General features: G+C 36.0%; 1 protein-coding gene across 3 annotated transcripts in view; it reads right to left on the minus strand.

Annotated features, from left to right (window-relative positions):
- Positions 1-24,782, minus strand: part of LOC148945149 (TBC domain-containing protein kinase-like protein) — an 85,400-nt gene that overhangs the window by 24,486 nt on the left and 36,132 nt on the right. For all 3 annotated transcript variants that reach the window (XM_089099164.1, XM_089099165.1, XM_089099166.1), the window contains exons 6-9: positions 21,691-21,840; positions 13,943-14,222; positions 10,462-10,639; positions 1,068-1,274 (exon numbers count right to left, since the gene is read on the minus strand). In XM_089099164.1, the coding sequence (XP_088955290.1) occupies positions 1,068-1,274; positions 10,462-10,639; positions 13,943-14,222; positions 21,691-21,840 (815 nt within the window). The remainder of the gene's footprint in view (positions 1-1,067; positions 1,275-10,461; positions 10,640-13,942; positions 14,223-21,690; positions 21,841-24,782) is intronic.

Below are 24,782 nucleotides of genomic sequence, written 5' to 3' on the forward strand. Positions count from 1 at the left end.
CCCTACCCTACCTCATCTGGATGGATGGCATACTGAAATGGCAATCTTATGTCCTTCAGGACATTGTTTCGAGTCCTGGCGTGGAAATTCCAAATCCTGGCGTGGGATCAGGGTCAGCAGAAGGACTCTGCAAGTTCAGCCGTTTGGGGTCTGGAGGCTATGGCCCTTTGAGGCCTGAACCTTGATCCAGTTTATCTATCCCGAAACAAATTGAAAATTACAAAATTCTGCAGAACCAAGAACTAGTTTATCTCTTGTCTCTGATTGCTCTACGTATCATCGGACTTCAATCTCCTAACTATCGATAACACTGCAAGGAATACTCTGCCTAAGATAGGTAAAAGCGTCACTCGTTTTGTAGCTTGGGGTAAACTATAAAATAATTTTGATTTTCTAGGTGCTATTGTTTTTCTTAATACTCCTTTGAAATGAGTTCCTCTAGCCTAAATTACAATTGTATGGTGGTGTTATCTATTGCGCATGAGACTTTGGTCTGGCTTAGTTTTCGGTGGGTAATGTGAGGTGGGCAGCAATTCGTCAGTTCCTCCTTGTAGCGTGCGGTTTCCTTACACTTCCTTGAAGTCGTAGCGGCAGTAAGCCGCCTGACATCGACAGGCTTGTAAACACTCCACCTCCATCCTAGCCTATTTGGAAGTTCTGCCTTAGTTACCTCCCACAAAATTTCCTGACAGCTTCAGTTGACGAGAAACAGAAAGAAAAGTAGAAAAAGCATTAAAGAAAGATATAAATAAACAAACAGAGAGAAAGACGTGATAGATCGAAGAGAAAGAGAAGAAAAGAGGAGAAGGAAGACCGAGAAGAGAAAGATAAGCAAGAGAGAGAAGAGGGAGAGGAGTAAGAGGAGAGAGGAGAAGGTGAGAGAGAGGGAGGGTATACTTGCGAAATTTCATTTAACCAAGTTCTTGACTCCAGAACAGTCTTAGTAGTTGTCTTTAACGGTTTTCCAGATATGAAAGTAAAGACTGAAAAACTGAATAGGTGACAATATTTTGTTCGGAGAGATTTTAAGCATCACAGACTAAAAAAGAGAAAGTGGAAATACTCACGGGCAAACATTGTCAGGAACCAGGGTATCGCATACAGTTCGGGGACAAAACGTACCTCTGCCAGGTGGACGCTAAGCAGCGGATCGTGAAATGCTAAAAGCTGAGAAAATTTTGTCAAATATTCCTGCATGACGTTCGAATTGTCCTTCAAGAAAAAGCCATTCAGGTATTTCGGTATAAAAGCAGAAAGGGATGCATATGCAAGGGCTAAAAAAGAACGATTGGTATTGAAAGATCATATCCTCTATTAATACAAATTTTACAGAGAAGCAAATTTTCATAGGTTAAATCCTTATTCGCCTGTCATCGACTGGTTCTTCATAGAATACATTTTTGTTTAGTTTAATTTTTGAATTAGTTTTGTTTTCAAGTTTTTTTTATAATTACCGAAGTTTAATAAAGCTTTGTTCACTCTTTTGTAATTTGATCGACATATTAAATCTTTTGATAGCATAATGAAAAATCCAGGGGCACTATCAGACAATTACGATGGCCCTTTCTTTAACCCTCAACATTATTATGATTTTCTCGTCAAGAGCGTATAGTTTACTGTTTTATGTCAAATCTCGCGCCCTCCCCCTAAAACGCGCATTTCTTCCTTGTAGAACATTCTTGAATGTAGAACTTACACAAGTGTTCTTTGTCATGGCTTTTTTTCTTCTAATATTTTGTACTGACAGTTAAGTCACTAGACTTTTTCCAATTTAATATCTATTTAAAAAAATTACTGTTTATGCAGCATCAAAATAAATAAACATTTTGTCATATATTGTGTCATTTCCAACTTTCCTTGCGTAAATTTCGGTTTCAGGTTCAATTATGACATTATTCGCTAATTCACTCTAGCTGGGTTATTCATTTTGCAATAAAATTTTATTCTTTTGAATATATTGTTGTAAGTTTTTGCATTAACGGTTCTTGTTAATAACGCGGTTTCCAGAGCAATTATCTATCTTTACAAATGTTAAAAAAAAAAAAATCTTGTACAAACCAAGATTCTTGCTTACAGACAGAGCTGTTCAAAAATATTATAGTAATAAACTATGATTAAGGAGCCATTTTTGCCAATAGTAGCAAAAAACTCCATATTTTGACAACATATATTCAACAAAAGATTTGAATTTTGATGGTGATTCCCAATGGTAGGGGGGGGGGGGTATAAGTCCCGAAACCGGGAGCGATTTAAAAATTACACAATCAAATGCAGAATATCAGAGGATCTTTTTTTCAGAGAATTAAAAAAAAAACTATTAAAGAAAACTCATTTTTGTATTTTCTCTGAGAAGGAAGATCAGAGGTGAGCGTTCATTTGTTTACTTTTTTTCTAGGGTTGATACACTCGAACCAATAGTCCTAGAATGTTGAAAGAGGCTCATTCGAATGAGATTGAAAGTTTTAGTGCCCTTTCAAGCATTATAAGATATCTCGTCGCAGCAAAGTGACGTTTTCTGCTATTTTGTGGGCCAAAAAAACAATTTAAGGTCGATAAGGACCAAAATACTATTGATGAAAATTCTAACATAGGTTATTATTGAGAGTAATCAAAGACCTATAGTTTGAAATCCTTAGTTTCAGAGGTACAATCCCTCACGGTAACATATTTGTTTCTAAATACGGAAGTGGCCCATCAGAGGCAGCGCAAAGGCGTTCCAAAGATCAGCTGGAATATATTTTAAAGACTATGCAATTTTGTCTTGTAAAAATTCACCTTTTTCTGTATTGACGAAAATCAGTCACACTTCTTCACTTTTCTTGAGGTACTGTTGTTTATTCTACGTAACTAGTCAAAGAGCCTGTCTGAGGGCAGGTACAAAGAACGAAAGCTTACACTCTTTCGTGAGAACCGAGAAGAAAATTTGTCCCCTTCCGCCAACCACAAAATTTCCCCTTCATAAAAGTAACTCATTCCCCAAAATAGACATTTTTTGGAAGTTTCAGCTCAATCCTGTATCTTTTCCTGCGTTCTTTCTGGAGCGTCCCTTTACTCTTTCCTTCCTCGCTGTGCTGCTTTGTTCTCGTGCTCTATTTTTTTTCTATTTTAACTCGTTTTATTTGTTACTATGTTTGAGGTGTTCGTTCCAATCTTCTTATTTTCGATAGGTGTTAACAGTGGTATGATGTCATACCAAGTGTTCGCTGTTTTCCCATGAAAAGTAAAGCTGTTAGTTCAGTTACGTAGTTTAATAGAACATGTTTGTAACGAAAATGAAAGACTACTAAAAATATTTTTGATATATATATATATATATATATATATATATATATATATATATATATATATAAAAATATATATAAATATATATATATATATATATATATATATATATATATATATATATATATATATATATATATATATATATATATATATATATATATATATATATATATATATATATGCAAATATACATATATCTACTAATAACTAATCGCAGCATCAAGTTACCTGAGGCAAATACAGCTACGCACACTTTTCCTCCACCCCTATCTGTTCAAAGCCTCTCTTTTTATGCCCACCGACAACGCTCCAATTTCCATTAGAACTTTTTTTATAACGTCCTCCCATCCCCGACGGGGCGACCTGCTTTCCTTTTAGCCCAAGACGGTTGGCCAAAAAGAGCAATCTTCGGCAATCTGTCATTCTTCATCCACACAACGTGCCCTAATCACCCCACTTTTACTTTCATTATAGCCCTAGAGAACGGTGCTGAACCACATTTTTAGTATAGCTTATTATTTGACTTACTGTCAATCAACCGTTTACCTAAAAAAATCCTTAAGAAAGTACTTTGGAAAACATCTGGACAATAGCCATACTTTCTTTGGAGTACCTTTGCTTGAGAGCCATATTTGATCACTGTCATCACTGTTGCTTCTAATATTCTAATCCTGATTTGCAGACTTATCTTCCTATTCTTCTAGACTTTTTTTAACTGTGAAAAAAAAAACCTGAGCCTTGGCTATTCTATATTTAACATCTTCACTGCGCCCACCATCTTTACTAATAATACTACTAAGGTAAGCGAAGCTGCCCACCTGATCAATCTTTTCATTACCCAAAGTCACCTTTTCATCTTCACTTATTCCTAGCCTTAGTGACTTAGTCTTCCTAACTTTAATTTTCAAACCAATTCTAGCACCCTGAACTCGCAAAACCTCTAAAACTTCATTTTGCTCACACTTTCATTTAGGATGCTTAAATCATGAGCATAATCCAGGTCCAGGAGACTTTTTCCTCCCCATTTGATTCCGTGGTCTCCCATTGCCTTTCCTGTGCTCCTTAAAACAAAGTCCATAAAAATAATCCATATAAAGGGGGATAGAACACAACCCTGCTTAACTCCTAATTTAATACAAAACCAGCTGCTAACCTTATTTCCTACCTTAACCGCAGCAGTGTTATTCTCGTACATAGCACTAATCACTTTAATGTAATTGTCTGGTATACCATACAAGGATAAAACCTTTGCTAAAACTCTTCTATCTACAGAATCAAAAGCTTGTTCATAATATATAAAACTGAAGACCAATGTTGTTTGAAAACTCAGGCATTTTACAATTTTAGTCTAAGAGTAAAAATTTAGTCAACACATTCTGTATCTTTTCTCAAACCATACTGTTCTCCTCTTATAACATTGTCTACAACATCTCTCAGTCTAAAAAGTATTCAGTCTAAAAGCTTTCTCCACTTTCTTTACATTTCTTTAGTTTTCATACGATCTATCACTCAGATAATTCTTGTACAAGTCCTTTCTCCTTTCTATTAAACATAAAGCTTTTTCACTAATATTCTTAGCTGCAGTTCTAGCTTTCTTCCCTAATACACCTTCAGCAACTTCACAAATTATTTTTCTAAAATGATTCCAAACATCTTCCACATTATCAAATTTTAAACTCTCAAGTTTAGTATTCATCTGTTCTTGGAAAGTCTCCCTCAAATTCTCGTCCTGGTGTCTACCAACATCATAACTTCCCGGAAGGTAGTTACCCTTCTAAAATGTCGGCTTTAAATTAACCCTTGACTCTACTAGATGATGATCTTTACTTTTAACATCAATAACAGCACTCCTATATACCCTAGTATCTTGTACTAATCCTGCCAGTCTTTGGTTTACTATAACATAATCAATAACGTTTGCTGTCTTACCATCACGTGAATACCATGTTAGCTTATGAGCCATTTTATGACCAAACACCGTATTGGTTATAACTAGATTGCTATACCTACAAAATTGCAAAAGTCTGTATCCATTACTGTTTTCTTTTCCTACACCAAATTTACCTAGGCTAGGATACCATTTATCCCTATTTCTACCAACCTAGGCGTTAAAATATCCCAGTAATAACATTATAATTTCTACCTGGGACCCTGTCTATTTGCTCCTGTAACTCTAAGCAAAATTCATCTGAGTCACTAGTATCTCCGTCAGTTGGTTCTACAGGGGCGTATACTACTATAACTGATACCCTGAACTTTTTAGTCATAAAATGAGCAATTAGCATTTTTCGATTATTAATACCTTCTCAGCTAAATAAGACTTAGCAGCTTCCTTATTCATCATGAGCCCTTCTCCCTGTCTATGTACCCCATCCTTCCTGCCTAAGTAAGCAAATTCTATATCACCTAATTTCATGCTTCCTACCCCTGGGATATGGGTTTCTGAAATTCCTAATAAATCCAGTTCGAATTGTCTGAATTCGTCAGTCAAAATGTCGATACGATAGTCATTTTTTAATGTCGCAACATTCCAAGTTCCAATTTTCATGTTCTTTAAATCATTGAAATTATTTTCGCCTCAGGAAAAGCGATGATACCGGATAACAGTGTAGATAGGGGATCACATATCTTCCTAAGTCTACACTAAAGTGCTAAAGCCGTCTTAGAACCGGACAGAAAGAAGTCCCTGGGACCTCCTTGAATCGAGGCTTTGTGGATTCCTGGGCCCATCTTTGTTACAACATGGTTTTCAGCACTTGGTGATGCTCTCCTATTAACAAGAGTTGAAATCCTACACACACAGTCTCAAGCCTATTACCTCCGACTCATAATATATTCATGCCTACAAATATTTTGCTGCTACGGGGAGGCAACCCATAATAGATAAATTAGCTAGGAAGAGGTTTTTCAGCCCAAAGACGCCCATCAAAACATACCAAGCCCAGAAAAATGGTCCATTAGTCAGAATCCCGTGCGAATGCTGTGTCGTTTACTAGGCTATAATTTCCTCGAGGGGCGCCACTCCTCGAGTGGGAATAGAGTTGACCGCAAGGTCCCCAGTCTTGCAGGTACCCCGAAAAGGTCGAGGCAGCCGTTTGCAGAGGCCGTTGTCCATAGATCTTGATCTTACGCCCTGCCACAGTTGTCCTCCTATAGAGGATCCTCCCGCGATGGTGTTCTGCATCACCAAGCAATTTAACCCATTACTGGGAGAAGGTTTCCAACCCATGGGACTTGTGGACAAACCAGTGGGCCTTTTTGAGTGTACATTTGAGGGGCCTTCTTCCTCTTCCGCCTGTATTTATGACCCCGGGTGAGGGTATCCCAGGTCATATAATGGACCCCCAGGGACGAGGTCCCCCCCTTGGTCCGTGCTTCCTATAGTAGTACCGTTCATATCTATAGGACGTTCCCCTATCGCCACCTGGGGACACGCTGAATGGCCTGGGGGAGGCCAGGAACATATAAATGAAACATATAAATGAACATATAAATGAATCACGCAAGCAATAATGCAAATTGCAAGATATATATATATGGCAAGATCTCCTTTAGCCATCTTGCAGTGGTTTATATGTTCCATTTTGTAACCATGGATATCCAATAGCATTTCATTGCCAGAATCCAAAAACGTCTCACATAAACCAACAACATCAGGCTGTCCATCCGATACAATTTGGGTGGAGGGGATATATTTTTTCTCCAGTCCCCACAAAAGAGACCTGGACCTAAGGGTCTTTAGCTAGTGATAAAAAGATCGGTCTGATCAAGTCTACTGAATTATACAATAATTGTGGATGTATGTATGTATGTTCTCGAAAACGGCTCCATATTTTGTCGAGAAAATTGGTATCTGGGGATATTCTCGCATAAAAAAATGATCTAGATAGGTCAGAAGTCTGAGACAAATCGTTAAGAGTTTTAATTTTGGAATTTGCAAATGGCGTCATGTGCTATGTTAGCACTATGTGTTGTTTTCTCAGACCACACTGCCGTTCTAAAACGAACAAATAAACTTTCAAATGGGGATAAATCCATTTATTTAGACAGTGAAAAAACCGGTACAAAAGTCCAGATAAATTCGATCACATACACAGCGACCGTCTTCAGTAGAAATACTAAAATAATAAAATTGAAACTAGCGTATTTATATGCAACAAAATAAATAATTTTTTGGGTCATTCATAAAATAATGAACTTCCGGATTATTCACTAGATTGTTGTCAGAGAGAAAGTTTAATGACACAATTTAATCAGAATTCTTCATGTAAATTTTCGTCTTTGATCTTGCACAAACGTAGAAGAAAATTCCATTAAGGTTGGCAAAGCCTTCTGTGTCATCTAATTGTAAACCAATTGTTTAGTTTTTAGTTGTTTACTGGGTTGGTCTCATTTACCCATATATACAACATATTTTCGACGTAACACATTTAAATTAGGTGTTGTTTTCTTAGACCACAATGCCGTTCTAAGACGAACAAATAAACTTTCAAAAGGGGATAAATCCATCTATTTAGACAGTGAAAAAACAGGTCTACTGAAACATTTCTACTGAAGACGGTCGCTGTATATGTGACCGAAATATCTGGACTTTTGTACCTGTTTTTTCACTATCTAAATAAATGGATTTCTCCATTTGAAAGTTTTTTGTTCTATGTTAGTACATCATATGAGCATTTCTTATGGCATCATATATAGCTTCATAGAAGTTTTTTCTTATATGATGTCATTCATAGAATAAATAAGATAGTTGAGTTTCCAACGTAACAGTTATTTATATAATATGATGTCTGTTGGAAGGCCCAAAAACGAAAATTTGCAGTTACTATAAATGATGATTCTTTGGAACCAACACATGAACTATCAAACATGATAAGATGTGAAATTTGACAACCTGGACCATCAATTGTGACAACGCCAATACGGACAGCTAAAGCAAAGGTCATTGCTAAATTGTCTACAGTAATCAAACTCCAAAAACGTGTCGAAAATGAAAGTGAAGAGCAAAGACACGGGCGGTTCGAAGATATGTGAAAACCACAATTAGAGCGTTTTAAAAATGGAAATGAAGAGCAAAGACCCGCGCGGTTAGTAGACATGCGACACCGAACAAATGAGGGAGTCAAAAATGATAATGAAGAGCTGATAAAGATATAATCAAGGAAAATCAACCTGGACAGCGAGAATAAAAAGTCAAAATTGAAAATGATAGCGATACCTTGTAAACCTTGTAAGACCTTCCATACCTTGTAAAATCAAAAACCTTGACTACATACATCATTGGAAGAAAAAGAAGTTTTTGTCCCGCCACGTGAAGAATTAAAAGAAATAAAGTTCGATGATATGTCTTTCATAATGACAGAAGATAAGCCAAGGCAAAAAAAGACGTTTTTGTCCCACCACCTGAACAAGTAAAAGAAACAAAGATTCGACGATATATCTTTCATAATGAAAAAAGAAAAGCCGAGGCAAAAGTTAAAGGTCCAATAAAAAAATGTAATTTTACAAAGTCACCACTTCTAATTTAAGACCGATTTGTTCATGGCACCGGATGATAAACTAGTACTGAATTTTGGTCAGCATACTAGTCCAGTCCTTGGCCCTCTTTACTTAGGATCTCCTTTTTGATGGCGCCAAATCCTTTAAAACACATGCCTTTAGCGAAATTCAATGGTATTATTATTATACTTTTTATTCCTTACTCTGTTTCAGCTTGTCTATTCTCCCTCACTTTCTTTTGCTTTTCATTTTACAGTGTTGAGCAGAGGCTAAGAGAAACTTACAAGACTTGAATATAAAATGAATGTAACAGAAAAAACAAAACAAAAAAAAGAACACTGCTATGAAAAGATTCTCAAGATAGTAGCCAGACTATCTTGATATAGTTTAAACTCAGTTTTATTCTTAATATCGGCATGATAATTTACTTCACATATTATATTCAACTGCTTCGTGTACTTTGGGAAAAATCTATTGGTGCAACCGGTATCTCGTAAGTTTATTTTTACGTTGAGCAGTACTGAGGGAAAGCTGCAATATTTAAATGATGTTACTAGGACACAAGACTTGATAGAGGAGAATATATTTTGAATCTTGAAGGTTATGCTTTTGGATTCATGTAAAGGTGCGAGGGAGCTCTCAATGGCCTACCTAGACTTCTTGTAACAAAGCATGAGTCGGCAAATATCAAGACTTTTGTTTTACTGACACTTCAGTTTGACTGTTGTATTGTCTGTCCTTTTTACTTTTAACAAGAGATGATAATAGAGTAGGTAGCACTACTGTTCAGTTTTTGGTTAGCTTTGATGGCGCTATTATTCCTTAATTGAGGAGCATTGTTAAAGATACTTTTCTTTAGTGTCAAATTTTCAGTATTGATGATGTATTCAGGATCAGAATTTAGCAGTCAGATTTAGTAAGGATCTTGATAACCCCAATTTCATTTAGTCAGTTGGTATATTATAAGAGCTTTATTACTATTATTTTTGTTGTTATTTACAGCGCATTTCACCACAGTGTGCTAATGTTGTCTTACGTAAGTCCAAAATCAAATTATATACCTCACATTAATGGACCTTTATGACTTTCTTCTTTGTGTTTAATAATCAATGGAATAACCGGTTCAGGTATGACATACGACACCAGACAATACTTCTGCGCAAAAATGCTTTGAATGCAAGCCTCTGCCACCCTGAATAAATTGACAAAGTGATCAGAGAGAAACGCAGCTTTCTGTCATTTAAACCAATCTGGAACTTGCTAGAGTCCACGGCAATATTTTCTCTATCCCTCGTAAATTAATGGGGAGTGGTAGTAGACAGTAACAGTAGATAGTAGACCTGAAACAGTAGACAACGTACGTACCAGAATTCTTAATTTGAATTGTTATATCCACCAAGCGCTGCATATCACCTGGTTTGCTTGTGATAGATCCGTGGACACTGAGATATGGTCTATTTGACCCCGCCTTTCTGGATTTATTTCCAAACATCGGCAGTGGCTAAAGATTAAACACAAGACACCTTATTGTTGGAAAGATTGTTAAAGCTTGTCAGTAGTTTTCATTAGACGCCATGATCAGCCTGGAGGGGCTTGGACCATGAAACACGTGAATGCAAGTGTGTAATAAGCTAAAACTAGTGACATATTAGAAATGCTTAAAAACGAGTACTCTACCTTCATCGTTGAAATTCAATAAAAGAAACGGAGCGCACAACGAATCTAAACCCTGCCAGTAGACATACTCGGGGTGGCTGACGACCCAGGCTTTTAAAATCCGCTTAAACTTTGCATGAGCCACTGGAGAGGCTAGTAGATCAATATATTGATGACAACGAGGAATGTCCACCTCAATCTGAAATTAATAGTTACCTATATGAAATTATCCAGCCATTTAAGAGTAATTGAACTGACTAAGTTACGAAACATAAATTTTACAAGAGAATAAAAAATAATCAGTGAACTGAAGGTCTCTTTGATTTGGGGGATCTAACAGTTAATCATTGATACTCAAATCATTTAGACCAGACCTTAAACATTTCTGAACATTTTAAGACAGAGAAGATGCACATTTATTAACATTGCTGAACACAGGGGGAGTCAAAGATAGGCCTGAAAAACCCACCCCTCCTGTCATAAAAATTATGATCTACAAATGCACAAGTTTCAGTTTTCAACTTCAAGTTTCTGCTTAAGGTCACAAGAGCATCCTGTGCCAATAGTAAACTAGACTCACAGACCGAAAGTAAAAAAAACAAAAAAACAATAAGTATATTCATTAAAAGAATCTGTTTCATATGCTGTTTCCAAATATGTAGCATTCATTATGTTTAAAAATACGAATAAATAAATAAGTTATTTGCGTTAGAAAACTTTCTTGGCTTTATAAAAATGGGAAACACGTTGAGAAATTTCGATACCAAACTCAACATGTCGGAAAATCAAAGATAGGACGTTTCAGTTTCCTCTAAAGATAAATACAAATTCCTTGAAAGGAGTGGTCGCAGATGTGTGGCCATTTGTATGTTTTCATCCCCAGGGGAGTCATATTGAACCAGCGTTTAAAGAATACCAGATGGCGGTATAAAATGGAAAGCTCCAATGCCTTTTTAAGCAACAAACAGAGATTGCACCTCGAGCAAGTGCCATAATACTAAGTGAGAGAATAACCAGAGAAGAAAGAATCAAAGATCGATTGAATAAAAATGGAAAATCGGTCCAGCCAAGAAAAGAAGATATTTTACTTTAAAAGAGAAGTACTAAGGGTGGTACCAGAGGCGAAATAGTTGGACTTATACTTACAATAGAGCAGAAGCTGGAAAAAGCACATTTCGGTAAGAGGAGATCTGTCATCAACAGCAACTATATTGGAGGTTTAGTCCAAATACATCCTTCAGAAAGAAAGAACTCTTGAGAGCCAAACCTCCGTCTCCCTTCGTATCATGCGAAAATCAGTTTCAAATTTATTCCCAGGAAGTTGGTCATGGACGCATTTTTTTTTTTTTTTTTTTTTTAATGATCATTATATAGAATCTATGAACAAAGAAAACCGGTCCAGAAATTCTTTAATAAGAAATCTAAAATTAGCCTTTTCCAAGGAGAGAATACCACAGAGAAGTGTCAGTTTCTGCCATTTTGTACCAGGGAACTAACTTTTAAATAAAACGAGTAAAAATACTGAGACAGCCAATTGATTTAGAACCATCGAAAAACAATATACAAGAATTCAGTCAACACAAAATGAGCGTTTATTATGTAGAACGTATATACGGTATGAATGAATGTTTTACAAATTGTATAGTTATACACCAATAAGAGGGGGGTGGGAGGCCAGTAGACTTTTTAATGGAAGGGAGGTGAAGAATTGCCAGTCTTAAGCTTCAAAAAGCGCATTCTTCCGGCTAAATTTTTAACCTTGCGTAAGAAAGGTAGAGTTGCAACCCTTAGTGATTTATCACTATTTCTAGTGACTTTTTTATATTGCGTGAAGTAAGAAATCGCTAAATCAGCACATAAATCAATAGATTATTGAAGAAAATCACTAAATCAACCAGAAAATCAATAAACTCTAGTGATTTTTTGCTTTTTTTCCTGGCTGGCAACACCGGAGAAAGGTTTTTAATAGCTTGCGGGTGTGAATAGCTTACCCATTGCTGCAGAACTATTTTCAATGTGAAATTGCATTCATATGCTTACCTGCAAAAAGGCAGGATGGTGGGGGCCACCTTGGAAATGTGGCCAGTTTTGGCAATCCAAACCTCCCACCCTAAAAAATATTTAGGCTACACCTTTTTCAGATGTGATTTTCAAAGGCTAATTTTTAACAAAAAGGCTAGGAGTCTGAGGAGGGACATCTTCCCTCTGCTATAGGATAACCCTCAATATGACACAAAAAGAGCAAAAAATTAGAAGGTTTTCAAAGCTATCAGGGACCTACATTGCAACTTAAAATTTTTCCAACCTTCCCAAAAGATGAGCAGTCTTGACGAAAATTCGACTATGAGATTTAGCATGTCCAAGAAATCTGTATCGGTGGTTTCAGGCTCATAGATAGAAAAGTTAGAAATCTAGACGGATCACAGATGGGTGTTTACTTATTTTTTTTTTCGTAGAGATTATCGTATTAAACCAGTAGTCGTAAGGATTCGGGAGTTGGCCCATTAAATGAAAATTCAAATTCTAGTGCCCTTTTGTAGTTCACAAGAGATCGTGGTACACGAAAGGGCTGATGTTTGCTAATTTTGTCGCAAAATAGCAATTTCAGCCAAAACAGAATTAAAATACTATCTTGCTAAGACAGTCAATCTGTCTAGAACTATCAAAAAGCATATTTTCTAACCTTCCAGATTAAAATAACATATTACAGCGCGGTGGCACATTTGTCCCTGAAAATATATGCAGCAAGGGTGCAACCAGTATGTTTTTTTCAGGGGGGGGGGGTACGAAAAACTTTTAAAAGCTCATCAAAAATTTGTTTATGTACTTTTGTTATGTATTTAGAGTTTTTTTTGTTTTGTTTTTTGTTATTTTTTCTAGGGGGGGGGGATTAAACCCTGTACCCCCCCCCCTGGATACGGCCTTCATATGCAGTCTTTTAAATGAGCGATTATTATGCAATAAATAGTTTAATATTAATGGGGGAGGGGTGGTACCAGCCCCAAAAGGGTATTTATACGCCCAATTTTTCAAAAGTTCCATGAGAGGTCCTGCAGATAAATATGGATCAGGGGATTTAATTCCCCTGACCTTAGAAACAGATCCAGGGGTGGGGGAGAGATAGAAGTGATATAATCAATCCCCACTGCCCTCAAAACATATAAACATTAAGCTATATATCGTTTTTCTGCGGGTATTTCTGATAAACTTGCAAAAAACATAAACATTGCATAATTAGTTCAAAAAAAGGTCAGTTAAATTCTAGTATGGGAATCCCTGTGCCCTTTCAAATAAACCCCTCCCCCAACACCACAATAAACTTTCTTAATTGTGAAGAGTATATTTGTATTGAACTTGCAATATGACAAAAATCCATCGTATGGAAAAATTAGAGCCAATTCGAGATGATTCTTTTTGCTTTTTCAAAAGCAGGTTTCACATTTACTTAACCATTCAAATAGAACGAAAAGGTAAAAAAAAAAAAACACACACACACACAAACCTGTCTATCCGTAGGCGTTGGGGTCTCTTTATCGATATTCTCATATTGTCTTTGAACATCACCAATAACACCCAATATTGCTGCCCATGTCTCACCTCTGTATAAAGGGGGGACGTCTTTCTTCGCTTCTTCGATTATTCTATCTCTTGTGTAAGGATATGATTTTAAGAGTCTTTCAAATAATATTATTCGATGTAGCTGGTATTCAATATCAACTTCACGGATGCCAAAAGGTAGGGATTGAGCATTTCCTATGTAATTCTTGTCTGGACCAAGACGACTAAAACATAAAATATGTATGTTTTATACGTTATTATACGTTATAGATAGATAGTTTATTTTAGCCCACCAATAAAACAAAAACATGACGGAGTAAGGGAAAAAAAAAAAAAAAAAAACATTAATTCAAAAATAAACGATTAGATTACATACACTATATACATTCACAACTCGTACATGACATGGAACGGAAGGAAATCATAAAGGTGCTCAAGTGCACCTTTTCGAGCATTGGTTTCCTGCATTACCACACCTTCACGAGGCTCAGGAATAAGATACTTGTCCAAGAGAAGTGTATTTCTCTTTAACAGCGGTACTCGTAACGGACATTCTAAGTATTTGCAGAACGCAGATCTAGCCTTTAACCGTAAACCATTAAGCCTTTTCCGTAAACCATTCCCATACAGGGTACAGGTAAAGAATATGTGGAAGTGCCACCACTCTAAATAGCCTCGCCAGAATTTGCCGATTGTATGAATACTTCAGGGGGGCCAGTTTAGCATAGCTAATTCGTAGGTTTGAAATAAGGGTGTCAAGGCACGGAATTGTAGTTGCTTTCTTATCTCGACCGTACAGAAGACCTAAGTATTTAAGCGACGAAGACGGTGCAATAGTAGCGCTATCTACTGAAACAGTTGGTTCTGGTGCATCCCGTTTCGTTGAGTTGAAAACCAGAAATTCAGTTTTCTTACCATTAACTTGCAGACCAATAGCTCTATAGCCAGATACAAGCTTATCTAAATTATCCTGCAATAGACTCAGAGAAAAACTTAACATAAGTAAATCATCGGCATAGCTTATTAGACTCAAATCACAAAGATCAAGGCTAAGCCCATCAGAGATTTGTTTTGTAACCTTAGAAGTCAAAGTGTTAAATAATATCGGACTTAGAACTGAGCCTTGTCGAAGCCATCTATTTAGTTTAACTGGCGCACTAAGTCTTTCAAGTCCGAGTTTCACTCTTATATAGCTATTAGAGTACCAACAGGATAACATAGCCACTATACGGGTGTTCACGCCAGCATCTAGCAGGGTCTGGAAGACGGCAGACTGGATGACTGAGTCAAATGCAGCAGAAATATCGACACTACATACATACACGGACAACCCGAGTAGTTCAGCCTTAGCAAGAATACGCTTTAGAAGTCTATGGGCAAAAGCACAGCTGAGATATTTTCGAAATCCAAACTGTCTGTGGTCTATAACACATTTCGATACAATTTCGCTAAGAACCAATCTTTCCAACACTTTGCTCAGCGTACTTGAGACATTAATAGGCCTATAGCCTCCACACTCATTCGCGTTTTTTCCTTTCTTGAGGATATTTGTAACAACCCCGGTACAGAACGAGTTAGGAACGGTCGCACTATCTATACACATCTGAAAGAGTAGTTGCAGATGCTGAAGCAAAAGCGGGGAACCATTGCGTAGATGATTACCACTAACACTATCAAGACCAGGAGCCTTGTTACCCTTTAACTGGCTAACAGCCCTTGAAACATTATTTTTAGAAACCACAAAATAATTTCTCTGTTTCAGAAGCGAATCAAGACGTAATTTTAACGATTCATCATATTCTTTTTCCAAAGGAATATTTTTTGACCCGAAAACCTTCGAGTAATGTTCTAACCACTGTTCTTCAGGTACTGTGGCACAATGCTTTGGCTTCACTCTACTACTTGAAAACTTTTTCGACATATTTTGCGGGTCGCGGATAGCCTCTTTCGAAGTAGTTTCTGCTTCCTCCACTTTAAGCTCATCCACACATGCTTTGTATTCTCTTTTTGTTTTACAAAAGAGATGGAAAACAGTACCTGACCTAGGCATGCCGGATTCGCGCCACACTGAGTACCACATTTAGACCTCCTATTAGCATGATTCACGTAAGGATGGTCGCTCCATCCCCTTTTCCTAGTACCTTTCTTAATAACTGCAATAGGTACAGATGCAGACTCAGCAACTTTTAGTGCGTGGGTGATTTCAGCACAATATGTGTTGAGTGCGATTTTGTCATCACACCCATTGACCAGAAGCTGAAATGGAACTTTTATTTTGCCCAAAATTTCGTCACACGTCGACAGATACAGTTCAATATTAATCTTTTTCCACTCGCGTCTTTCTATGTAACCTCGATTTCTTGATTTCACTGTGCGACTAAAAGGAACACGGAACTTCAGACCGAGATGGTCACTTGCTGTATGCTCTGAACCCCCCTGTATAGGCGAGGGGATAGTGAAGTTTGAAAAGACGTGATCAATATTGCTTGTGCTTCCTGAGTTGTGAATGAACGTAAAGTTTTGATCTTTAGTGTAAAGAGTACATTCACTCGGAATACATGTCATAAGAACGTCTTGTAACTTTCCTTTCAAGAGAAGGTCACACTGGAAGTCACCGCAGACTAAAATCCGCGAATTCCGTGCGAATGCGTCATGTAAAACATAAACGCACCTTGTCAATTTTGTACCCAAGAAATAATTGATTGATAGCCTCCACCCTCCTCACAAAAAAGCAAATAAAAACTGCAACTCATTCGAGATTCTAAAGAGCCTGATATGTATTAAATGCGAGGGCGTCCTAAGGAATTTATTAAATGAGGTAGGGGAAAATTTATAAGAATAGCAGATTTGCCAGAAATTATAAGAATCTAAAGTCACCAACTTCCTGGGTACGTGCCTATTTAGACACCCAATCCTTTACAAAATCCATAATATATATGAACGTATTTTATCCGTGATTTATGACAAGCAGATGAAAAATTAAACGTCTGTAATATGTAAGACAAATTGGTGCGAGAAGTCCAAGCCGCTAGGAGGGAATTAAAAAAAGTGACACGATTAGGACAGGCGTTCAAACAAAAAACAGGATATAAATAACATGTAAAAATTATTTAACCTCCCTGTAGAGGGGCCCTGTTGTATTCCTGTACTATAAGTGCAGAACGGGGAGAAAAATTTATCTTGTAATTATTTAAAAAGAGCTACGATAGAGTATTTTTTTAAAAACTAATCATTGGAAATCTTCTTTTTGTTGATGTTTTTATTGAATCAAAACAGTACAACTTATACAGATCAGATAATAATAAGGAGGAGAGAAAGGTAAAGGTCAATGCGCCTTCTGTGCCACAAAAAAAGGAATTAACAGCAACAACAAAATACACCCCACAAAAGGAGAAGGAAGAAAAAAGAAAACAAGTAACTGGAAATAAGGATGATAATCATTAAATATATTAGAATAGACCGCTACTGTAAGTTAAAAGAACCTTCTTCTTGAATCATTCTTAAACGTGAGCAGGAAAGATGATTCACTTACTAATTCAGACAGCTTAAATTCATTTCCAATGAAAGGGAGTTGATAATAGAAAAATAAGCTTGTTCCTAGCTCTCGATAAATATCGATTTTTAACCAAAAGTTTCAGTCCATTAAAAAAAAAAAAAATGATCTTTGCTAGATTTTTCAGAGCCATATTTCTAAATTAAAATGAAAAATTCTTTTTAGATTAAGAATATCAAGAAATCAAAAAATGTTTGTTTCAGATAGTTTTTCAATCTTCCTAAGATGCGCTAAAGCATGGCCTAAAATTCTCATTAATTAATTCCGAACATTTTGTAGCCCCCCCCCCTGGATTTGAAGGAAGAGTCAACATCCAGAAACTCATATAATGCTTTAAATAACGATCGCTTAATCCAAAATATAAAGTTCTCTTGATTTGATATTAAAATATAAACCTTAACCTATGCAAACAACCAAAATCCCTGGATATTCTTGCTCTAAATTTACCAATATGAGCTTCAAATGACGGGATTATATCTATGTATATGCCTAAATATCTGAAAACATCCACCCCTTTTAAGCAAGAAGTCCCAAAATCAACGTTTTGAAACAACATACGGTTCACTGACTCTGAACTTCTCCCAAAAACCATAAATTGGTTTAGAGATTAGCGCTAAACCAAGAAATTAAATTCAAAGCAATAGTTTCCAAGGATATACAAACATTGAAACAAACGTTAATACAACTAGGACATTAAAGATGCTGTAAAAAGAAAATTTCCCGGTTAATTTTCATTTGATAAAACATTTTCTGTTAAATCTTTCCGTTTTCAGAACGTGTATAATATAAAAAAAAAAAAGAAGTTGGAACAAAGATTAATTTGGGATCCCTGATCTTTACCCAAATATTTTCAGGTAACGTTAAAAATGTCAATATCGTCACCAACAATGAAGTTAATAAGTTAATAACGTCAATTTGATGCACAACATTCTTAGAAAAATCTTCAACAGGTACACACACTGAAATGAAATCTGACTCTTTTTTCCCATCTTTTCAAGATAGTCATTTACTAAGCTTTACTAAGCTATATAAGACGATGACACAACCAATAGTTGAATACTGCACATCTGTGTGGTATCCGACATGAAAATCTGATTCACAGCTTATTGAAAAAGTACAAAAACGGGCATTAAAATCTGTTCCTTATTTGAAGTGCTTGCCTTGTGATTGTAGAATAAAAAGTTTGAGCCTACCAACTTTGCGATTCAGAAGGGATAGATTGGACTTAGTTTGTGTATTTCTAATTATTAAAGGTGTTGATGATTTGTCTTTTAGTGATTTCGATCAGTTTAGCCATTATTCACCCACACGACAAAATTCATTAAAATTGTATCAGAAAAGTGTTTTAAGAAAGGTTGGACAGGGTTCTTTTGTAAATCGGTCCATTAGATCATGGAACATGTTACCTGATCATTTTGTTTCAAGTTACGCGGATCTCTTACAATTTTTGTATTATAATTGATAGGCCCTGCATAAAGTTCAAGTGTCATTCCTTACCAATTGAGCTTTTTTTAAGTTAAAATAAACTGTTCAGAAACTCTTTAGAATTTTAGAACATGTTGTTGTTATATTCGACAAAATTATTGATTCAACTTACAGAATTTGATCAAGAAGAAAACAGATATGATGATCAAGAGCAAAACCAGGAGAAATTACTAAGTTATTGCAGATGACCAAGGACAAATTATCTATACGAACGCTCAAGATAAGATAGGATAAGATATTTACTTCAAAAAGATCACTATCACAAGCCCACAAAGGGTGTCGACAAATTCGGACTTCGGAGTCGACAATATAAATGGTTGCACTAAAACTGGCAAAAATGCAAAAAACAACAACGAAATAGAAAAATCATAAGGAACAATCTTTTAACAGTCAATAATTAAAACTGTAAAAAGTCAATTAAAAGGTTAAGAAGATAAAAACTGGTCAAACTTAACTTAGACAAATACGAATCAGAAAAAGAATTAGAACGGACATAAAAAAAGGAAGGGGGGGATAAGCGAAGATACACAAAAAAGCGCGCGACATAATTTCATATAAATTAAAAGGGACACTAAGAAAATGTCAATAATTAAACTACTGTAAGTCAATAAAAGAGTTAAAAAAAATAAAAACTGGTGAAGAAGGGGGGAGGGGACAAAAATAAATAAATAACCCCCCCCCCAAAAAAAAGAACTAAAAATAAAATATATAAAAATTAAAGGGGGAACTGAAAAAATAGGGGGGACAAGTAAATGAGTGCAAGAGCCTGGCCAGCACCATCAGCTAATAAACAAAAAAAGGGAAAAAAAGAAACTATTGGGACATTTTATTCATTTTTTCTGTAATAAAGGGGACAAAAGTTCTTTCGTATCTGGAAGTAACGCAGCGAATGGGGGACGAAACAGGGATGGGTTCAGAAACAGCTCAAGGTGGCCGTAATCTGGATGGGAAGTGACGTTTGGGGAAAATATTGCCGTCCGAGGGTTTGTTATGGCATTTTTTGCAAAACGGAGATACCAATTATTTCTTCGTCTGTCAAGGCTCTGTATTTTTTAAATATTTAACAAATGCAAATATGGTATCTTGCCCTCTTTAAAATTAATTCTTAGAGCTCTCTTTTGGACATTTTCAATTTTTTGTGTTGCTTCATTTGAGAGGCCAGGGTGCCACCCTGATGATGATCAGGAGGAAAACCAGGAGAAATTACCAAGTTATTACAGATGACGAAGGACAAATTATCTATTCGAACGCTCAAGATGATGATCAAGAGGAAAACCAGGACATATTACCAAGTTATTGCAGATGACCAAGGACAAATTATCTATACGAACGCTCAAGATGATGATCAAGAGGAAAACCAGGACAAATTACAAGGTTATTGCAGATGACCAAGGACAAATTATCTATACGAATGCTCAAGATGATCATCAAGAGGAAAACCAGGACAAATTACAAGGTTATTGCAGATGACCAAGGACAAATTATCTATACGAACGCAAGCAGGCGTAAGATACTTCCGCAATAACTTTGAGTTAGCCAAAGAATCTGGATTGATCAGCTGACTGTTTGTGCGCCAACATATTTTTCTTCAAAGTCCTGGGGGTTTCTAGACGATTTATTGTGATGAACTAAGTTTCCAGTTAAAATTTGAACTATATATGTTACTGTGAAAGTCCGAAATCTGGTTAATGTCGACTTTCACCGGTGAATGTCCAAAATTCCCTTTTCTCTGCTTGGATTCAATTAGCTTTGCGAGTCAGCTTTTTCAGTGATACGCAAGTTATGATGGTAAAAGTTAAAGTTAGGTTAGTTTAGGTTAAATTTGGTTATGAATATCAGAAGTGGGTTAAAAACATAAGCTAACCTAACCCAAACTAACCAAACTTAATCTAATCTAACCTATCATCCTCAAGCCTTGTATTAAAATGAAAAAGTTGAATGGCAAAGCTGGTAAATCCAAGGAGACAAAAACGTATTTCGGAAATTCAACGGTGATTGTCGACATTCACCAATTTCGGACATTCACGGTAACATATACACTACATTAAAACGACTAATCGCTGCTATAATGTGGGATGAGATAACGAAATCGATAGAAAAGGCTTAACAGGTTTTGTCCGCATCAAACAGGCTTATTTCTTTTAGCTTAAACTAGGTGCAAAGGCGTTAAATTACATCTGAAGAGTTTTAAGGCCTTATAACTTTAAAATACATGCAAAGCTACTACATGGCAAGGCTTAACATTGTATGCAAAGGCTTTTAATACTTAGTCGACAGTAATCGGCACACTGTTTGCTTAACATTTTGGAGCAAATACGCTGTAGAAAATGTTTCGGTAAATGATACAGCTGACACTCAACACAGTGATCCCCTTACAAAAGACCGTGACACCCAAAAAAACCATAAATAAAACATCAGCGTAACAAACGCGATCAAACAGTCTTAGACTATCAAAAGAAAAAAGTAGCATTTTCTCCTTAAAAAACTTAATATAAATATAAATTCACTTATATAGGAAAGATACTCCACTCAACTTCTGACCTATTAGGTGGGAGGAGGGGGGTGAGCACACACAATTAATTTTAAAATAGACAAAAATAAAAAAAAATTGTGTAAAATATACTTAGGCTTATGCTCAAAGCAGAAGTTCTTACCTTTCGACTAGAAGAGGATAGTAGGCTTCCTCGGGGATATTTTCAAGTCGCTTGATAAGACTGTCAAAGGATACTGACACCACGGATCTGTCAAAAAGCTTATAGTCATCCTTTTCACTTCCAAATGACTGACCTTCCACAATACAGAGCCTAAACTTAAAAAACATAGTAATTATTCAATCAAAACTTAGTTAGATAGATAGAGACTTATGAGACAACTGCTAAAGCGTCTGACGCACGCCATTCAAAAAGACAGCTTGCAAGAACAAGCTGACTTTTAAGCGATGCAAATACGGTGTAAATTTTCGACTTTTACGCTTCTCTATTTTTACCGGTAACTTCATTGTAGAAAGTTTTGGATTTAGAAAGAAAATGTTTTGCTATATAATAGTATATAAATTAGTAAATAGTGTAGTAAATACAAAATATTATAAAAATTTACTGCTGGATTAATCAAAAAGAAAGTCAAACTTTTTAAACATCATTGTGTTTTAAGATGCATTTTTGACTGGATAGTAAAGTAAATCCCTTCCTACAGCATTAATACCAGAATATGGCAGATATACTAGCCAGACGGAGAAGTGCAACATCTGAAGATTGTTTACCGTGAAGGGGTCACAACATGACAAACAAAGCAACTTAGAATTATTTCTCATCAATTTACCCCGCAATACCACCCATTCTGCAATGTAAGGGTTCATACCTTTATACTGTGGACAGGTGCTTTCCTCATGTAAATAATTCGGACTAGTAATTCGAAGATAGACAAATCATTTTTTCTTATCAATATTGGACTTTTTTTCAAGCTACGATTTCTGAAGTCTGTTTGGTTTGTTCACATTAGTTCTTTCATTGCATAAATGAAAATGCCTGCAAAAAGGATTCAAATTTTTAAATCCTTGGAACAACTGAAATACCCAATACGTAGGCACGATTCTAAGTAGTTTTCATTTCTGAGCATTTGATTGGGAATCGTCTTTTTTTTACGAAAAAATCTGTTACGAAATGGGAAATACGAATTTTTTTTTTATATTTTGACTTCCCCTGACAATCAGCTTGCATAATGTTTACTGATTTGTTTATACTTAAACACAGAAGGACAGATTCCCTATGGCGGAAGTGTAAAATATGCAGGATGTAAAAAAATGATGATATGTTGAAACTAAGTATATAGCAAGCATCTGGCTCTCTCAAAGAATGCATTATTCCTATCAACCACTATCAGTACTAACAACTAGTCACGGAACAAAACACCCTGAGGCACATACGGCGTAAAGCCATGCTAGGTTCTCAGTTACATTTGCTCCGAGGATTGTCACTCTTTGAGAAAGAACACGGAGGATAGAACTTCGAGAAAGAACATACGATACGCAGATAGTCCTCGGAGTTTCAAAGCGTAAATAATTTCTGAAACCACACTGGCTAATCATGATAAAACGAAACAATAGTAAAAAAAGAGAAAAAAAGAGAAAAACGAGGATTATACAAGCCAGTGAAAAATATGGACTAAAATGCAAATATTTCGATCAAGACCTCCGCTTGACCGTCCGCTTGACCATCAAGATAATAAAATTAAAATTACTAATAAAATCCAAGAATACTATAAAAAAAAATAATTTTCAAACCTTAAAACAAAGCACAACTAAAATTTGAAGACCCTCTCGATGTAACGGTGAAAGGGTAACTGAATGAAAAAATACAGTGCTGAATGGGAATTAAATTTTTTAATTTATACAGAGCATTTTTAAAAGCTAAACGTTGTCCAGGTAAAACATCATCACAGGTTAGTTTAGGTTGCAAAATGTGATTTTTTTTAATATTTAAGTAAAAAAGATAAGAATTAATTATTTATTTATAAATGGGGCTTAAATAGGTTTCTCCCGTGTGTCTATTGAGAGCTACCTTTCGGTGAATGTGTGGAATCACGGAGAGATAGAACTTAACGCTTTTTTACTTCATCTTAATAGTTTCGATTCCAACCATCAGTTCACCTTGGAACTGGAAGATAATCATAAACTGCCTTTTCTAGACCTCCTAATCTTCCATAAATCTCTCAGCCTTGAATATTCGATTTATAGAAAACCTACACATAATGAAAGGTATTTGCATTTCTCTTCCAACCACCCTCCTTGCGTAAAAAGAGGAGTAGTTATATCTTTTGTTGATCGTATCATAAGAATTTGTCCAAAAGCTCATAATCACAGAATTGAATTACCTGAAGGACATTTTGTTCTGCCATAGATATCCCATCAAGTTACTGAAATCCATATTAGAAAAAAGACAAAAAAAGGAAAAAAAGGATTCTTCATTTCCAAAACCTCCAACGGATATCATCCCTTTAGCGGGTAATAAGAAAGCTTTTACTGTTTTTCCCTATTTTCCCAGATTAGGTGAAAAATTGCAAAGACGTCTTAAAAAACATAACTTCAATGTCACCTTCAAAAATTCTAATAAAATCCAGAACTATTTTAACAGCGGTAAAGATAAAACGAGCCCTATTTTGGGCAGTGGTGTTAATAGGGTTCCATGTTCTTGCGGCTGTTTCTATGTTGGAAGAACCCATCAGCAATTGGGGGATAGATTGCTGGAACACAGGTCCTCAATCGACAAAGCTATGGAGCTATGCCTAAGGCCTGAGACTTTTGATTCCGCCTTGGCTCAGCATGTGTATGACAACCTGCACCATTTCGTTTTATTCGATAACACCTCCATTATTGCCCCTGTTAAAGGTCTCATCCAAGTTTTCAGGGAGGCAGTTGAGATAAAAAAAAGTACATTCACCGAAACGTTACTCTCAATAGAGACACGGGAGAAACCTATTTAAGCGCCATTTATAATGAACTAATTAATTCTGATCGTTTTAACTTAAATAAAAAAAAAAAATCACATTTTGCAACCTAACCTAATCTGTGATGATGTTTTACCTGAAAAGCGTTTAGCTTTTAAAAATGCTCTGTATGAATTAAAAAATTGAATTCCCATTCAGCACTTTATTTTTTCTTTCAGTTACCCTTTCACCGTTACATCGAGAGGGTCTTCAAATTTTAGTTGTGCTTTGTTTTAAGGTTTGAAATTCTTTTATAGTATCCTTG

This window comes from Artemia sp. Qi Xiang Cuo, chromosome 13 (assembly GCF_049724085.1).
Source record: "Artemia sp. Qi Xiang Cuo chromosome 13, ASM4972408v1, whole genome shotgun sequence".
In the NCBI taxonomy this organism is placed as follows: domain Eukaryota; kingdom Metazoa; phylum Arthropoda; class Branchiopoda; order Anostraca; family Artemiidae; genus Artemia; species Artemia sp. Qi Xiang Cuo.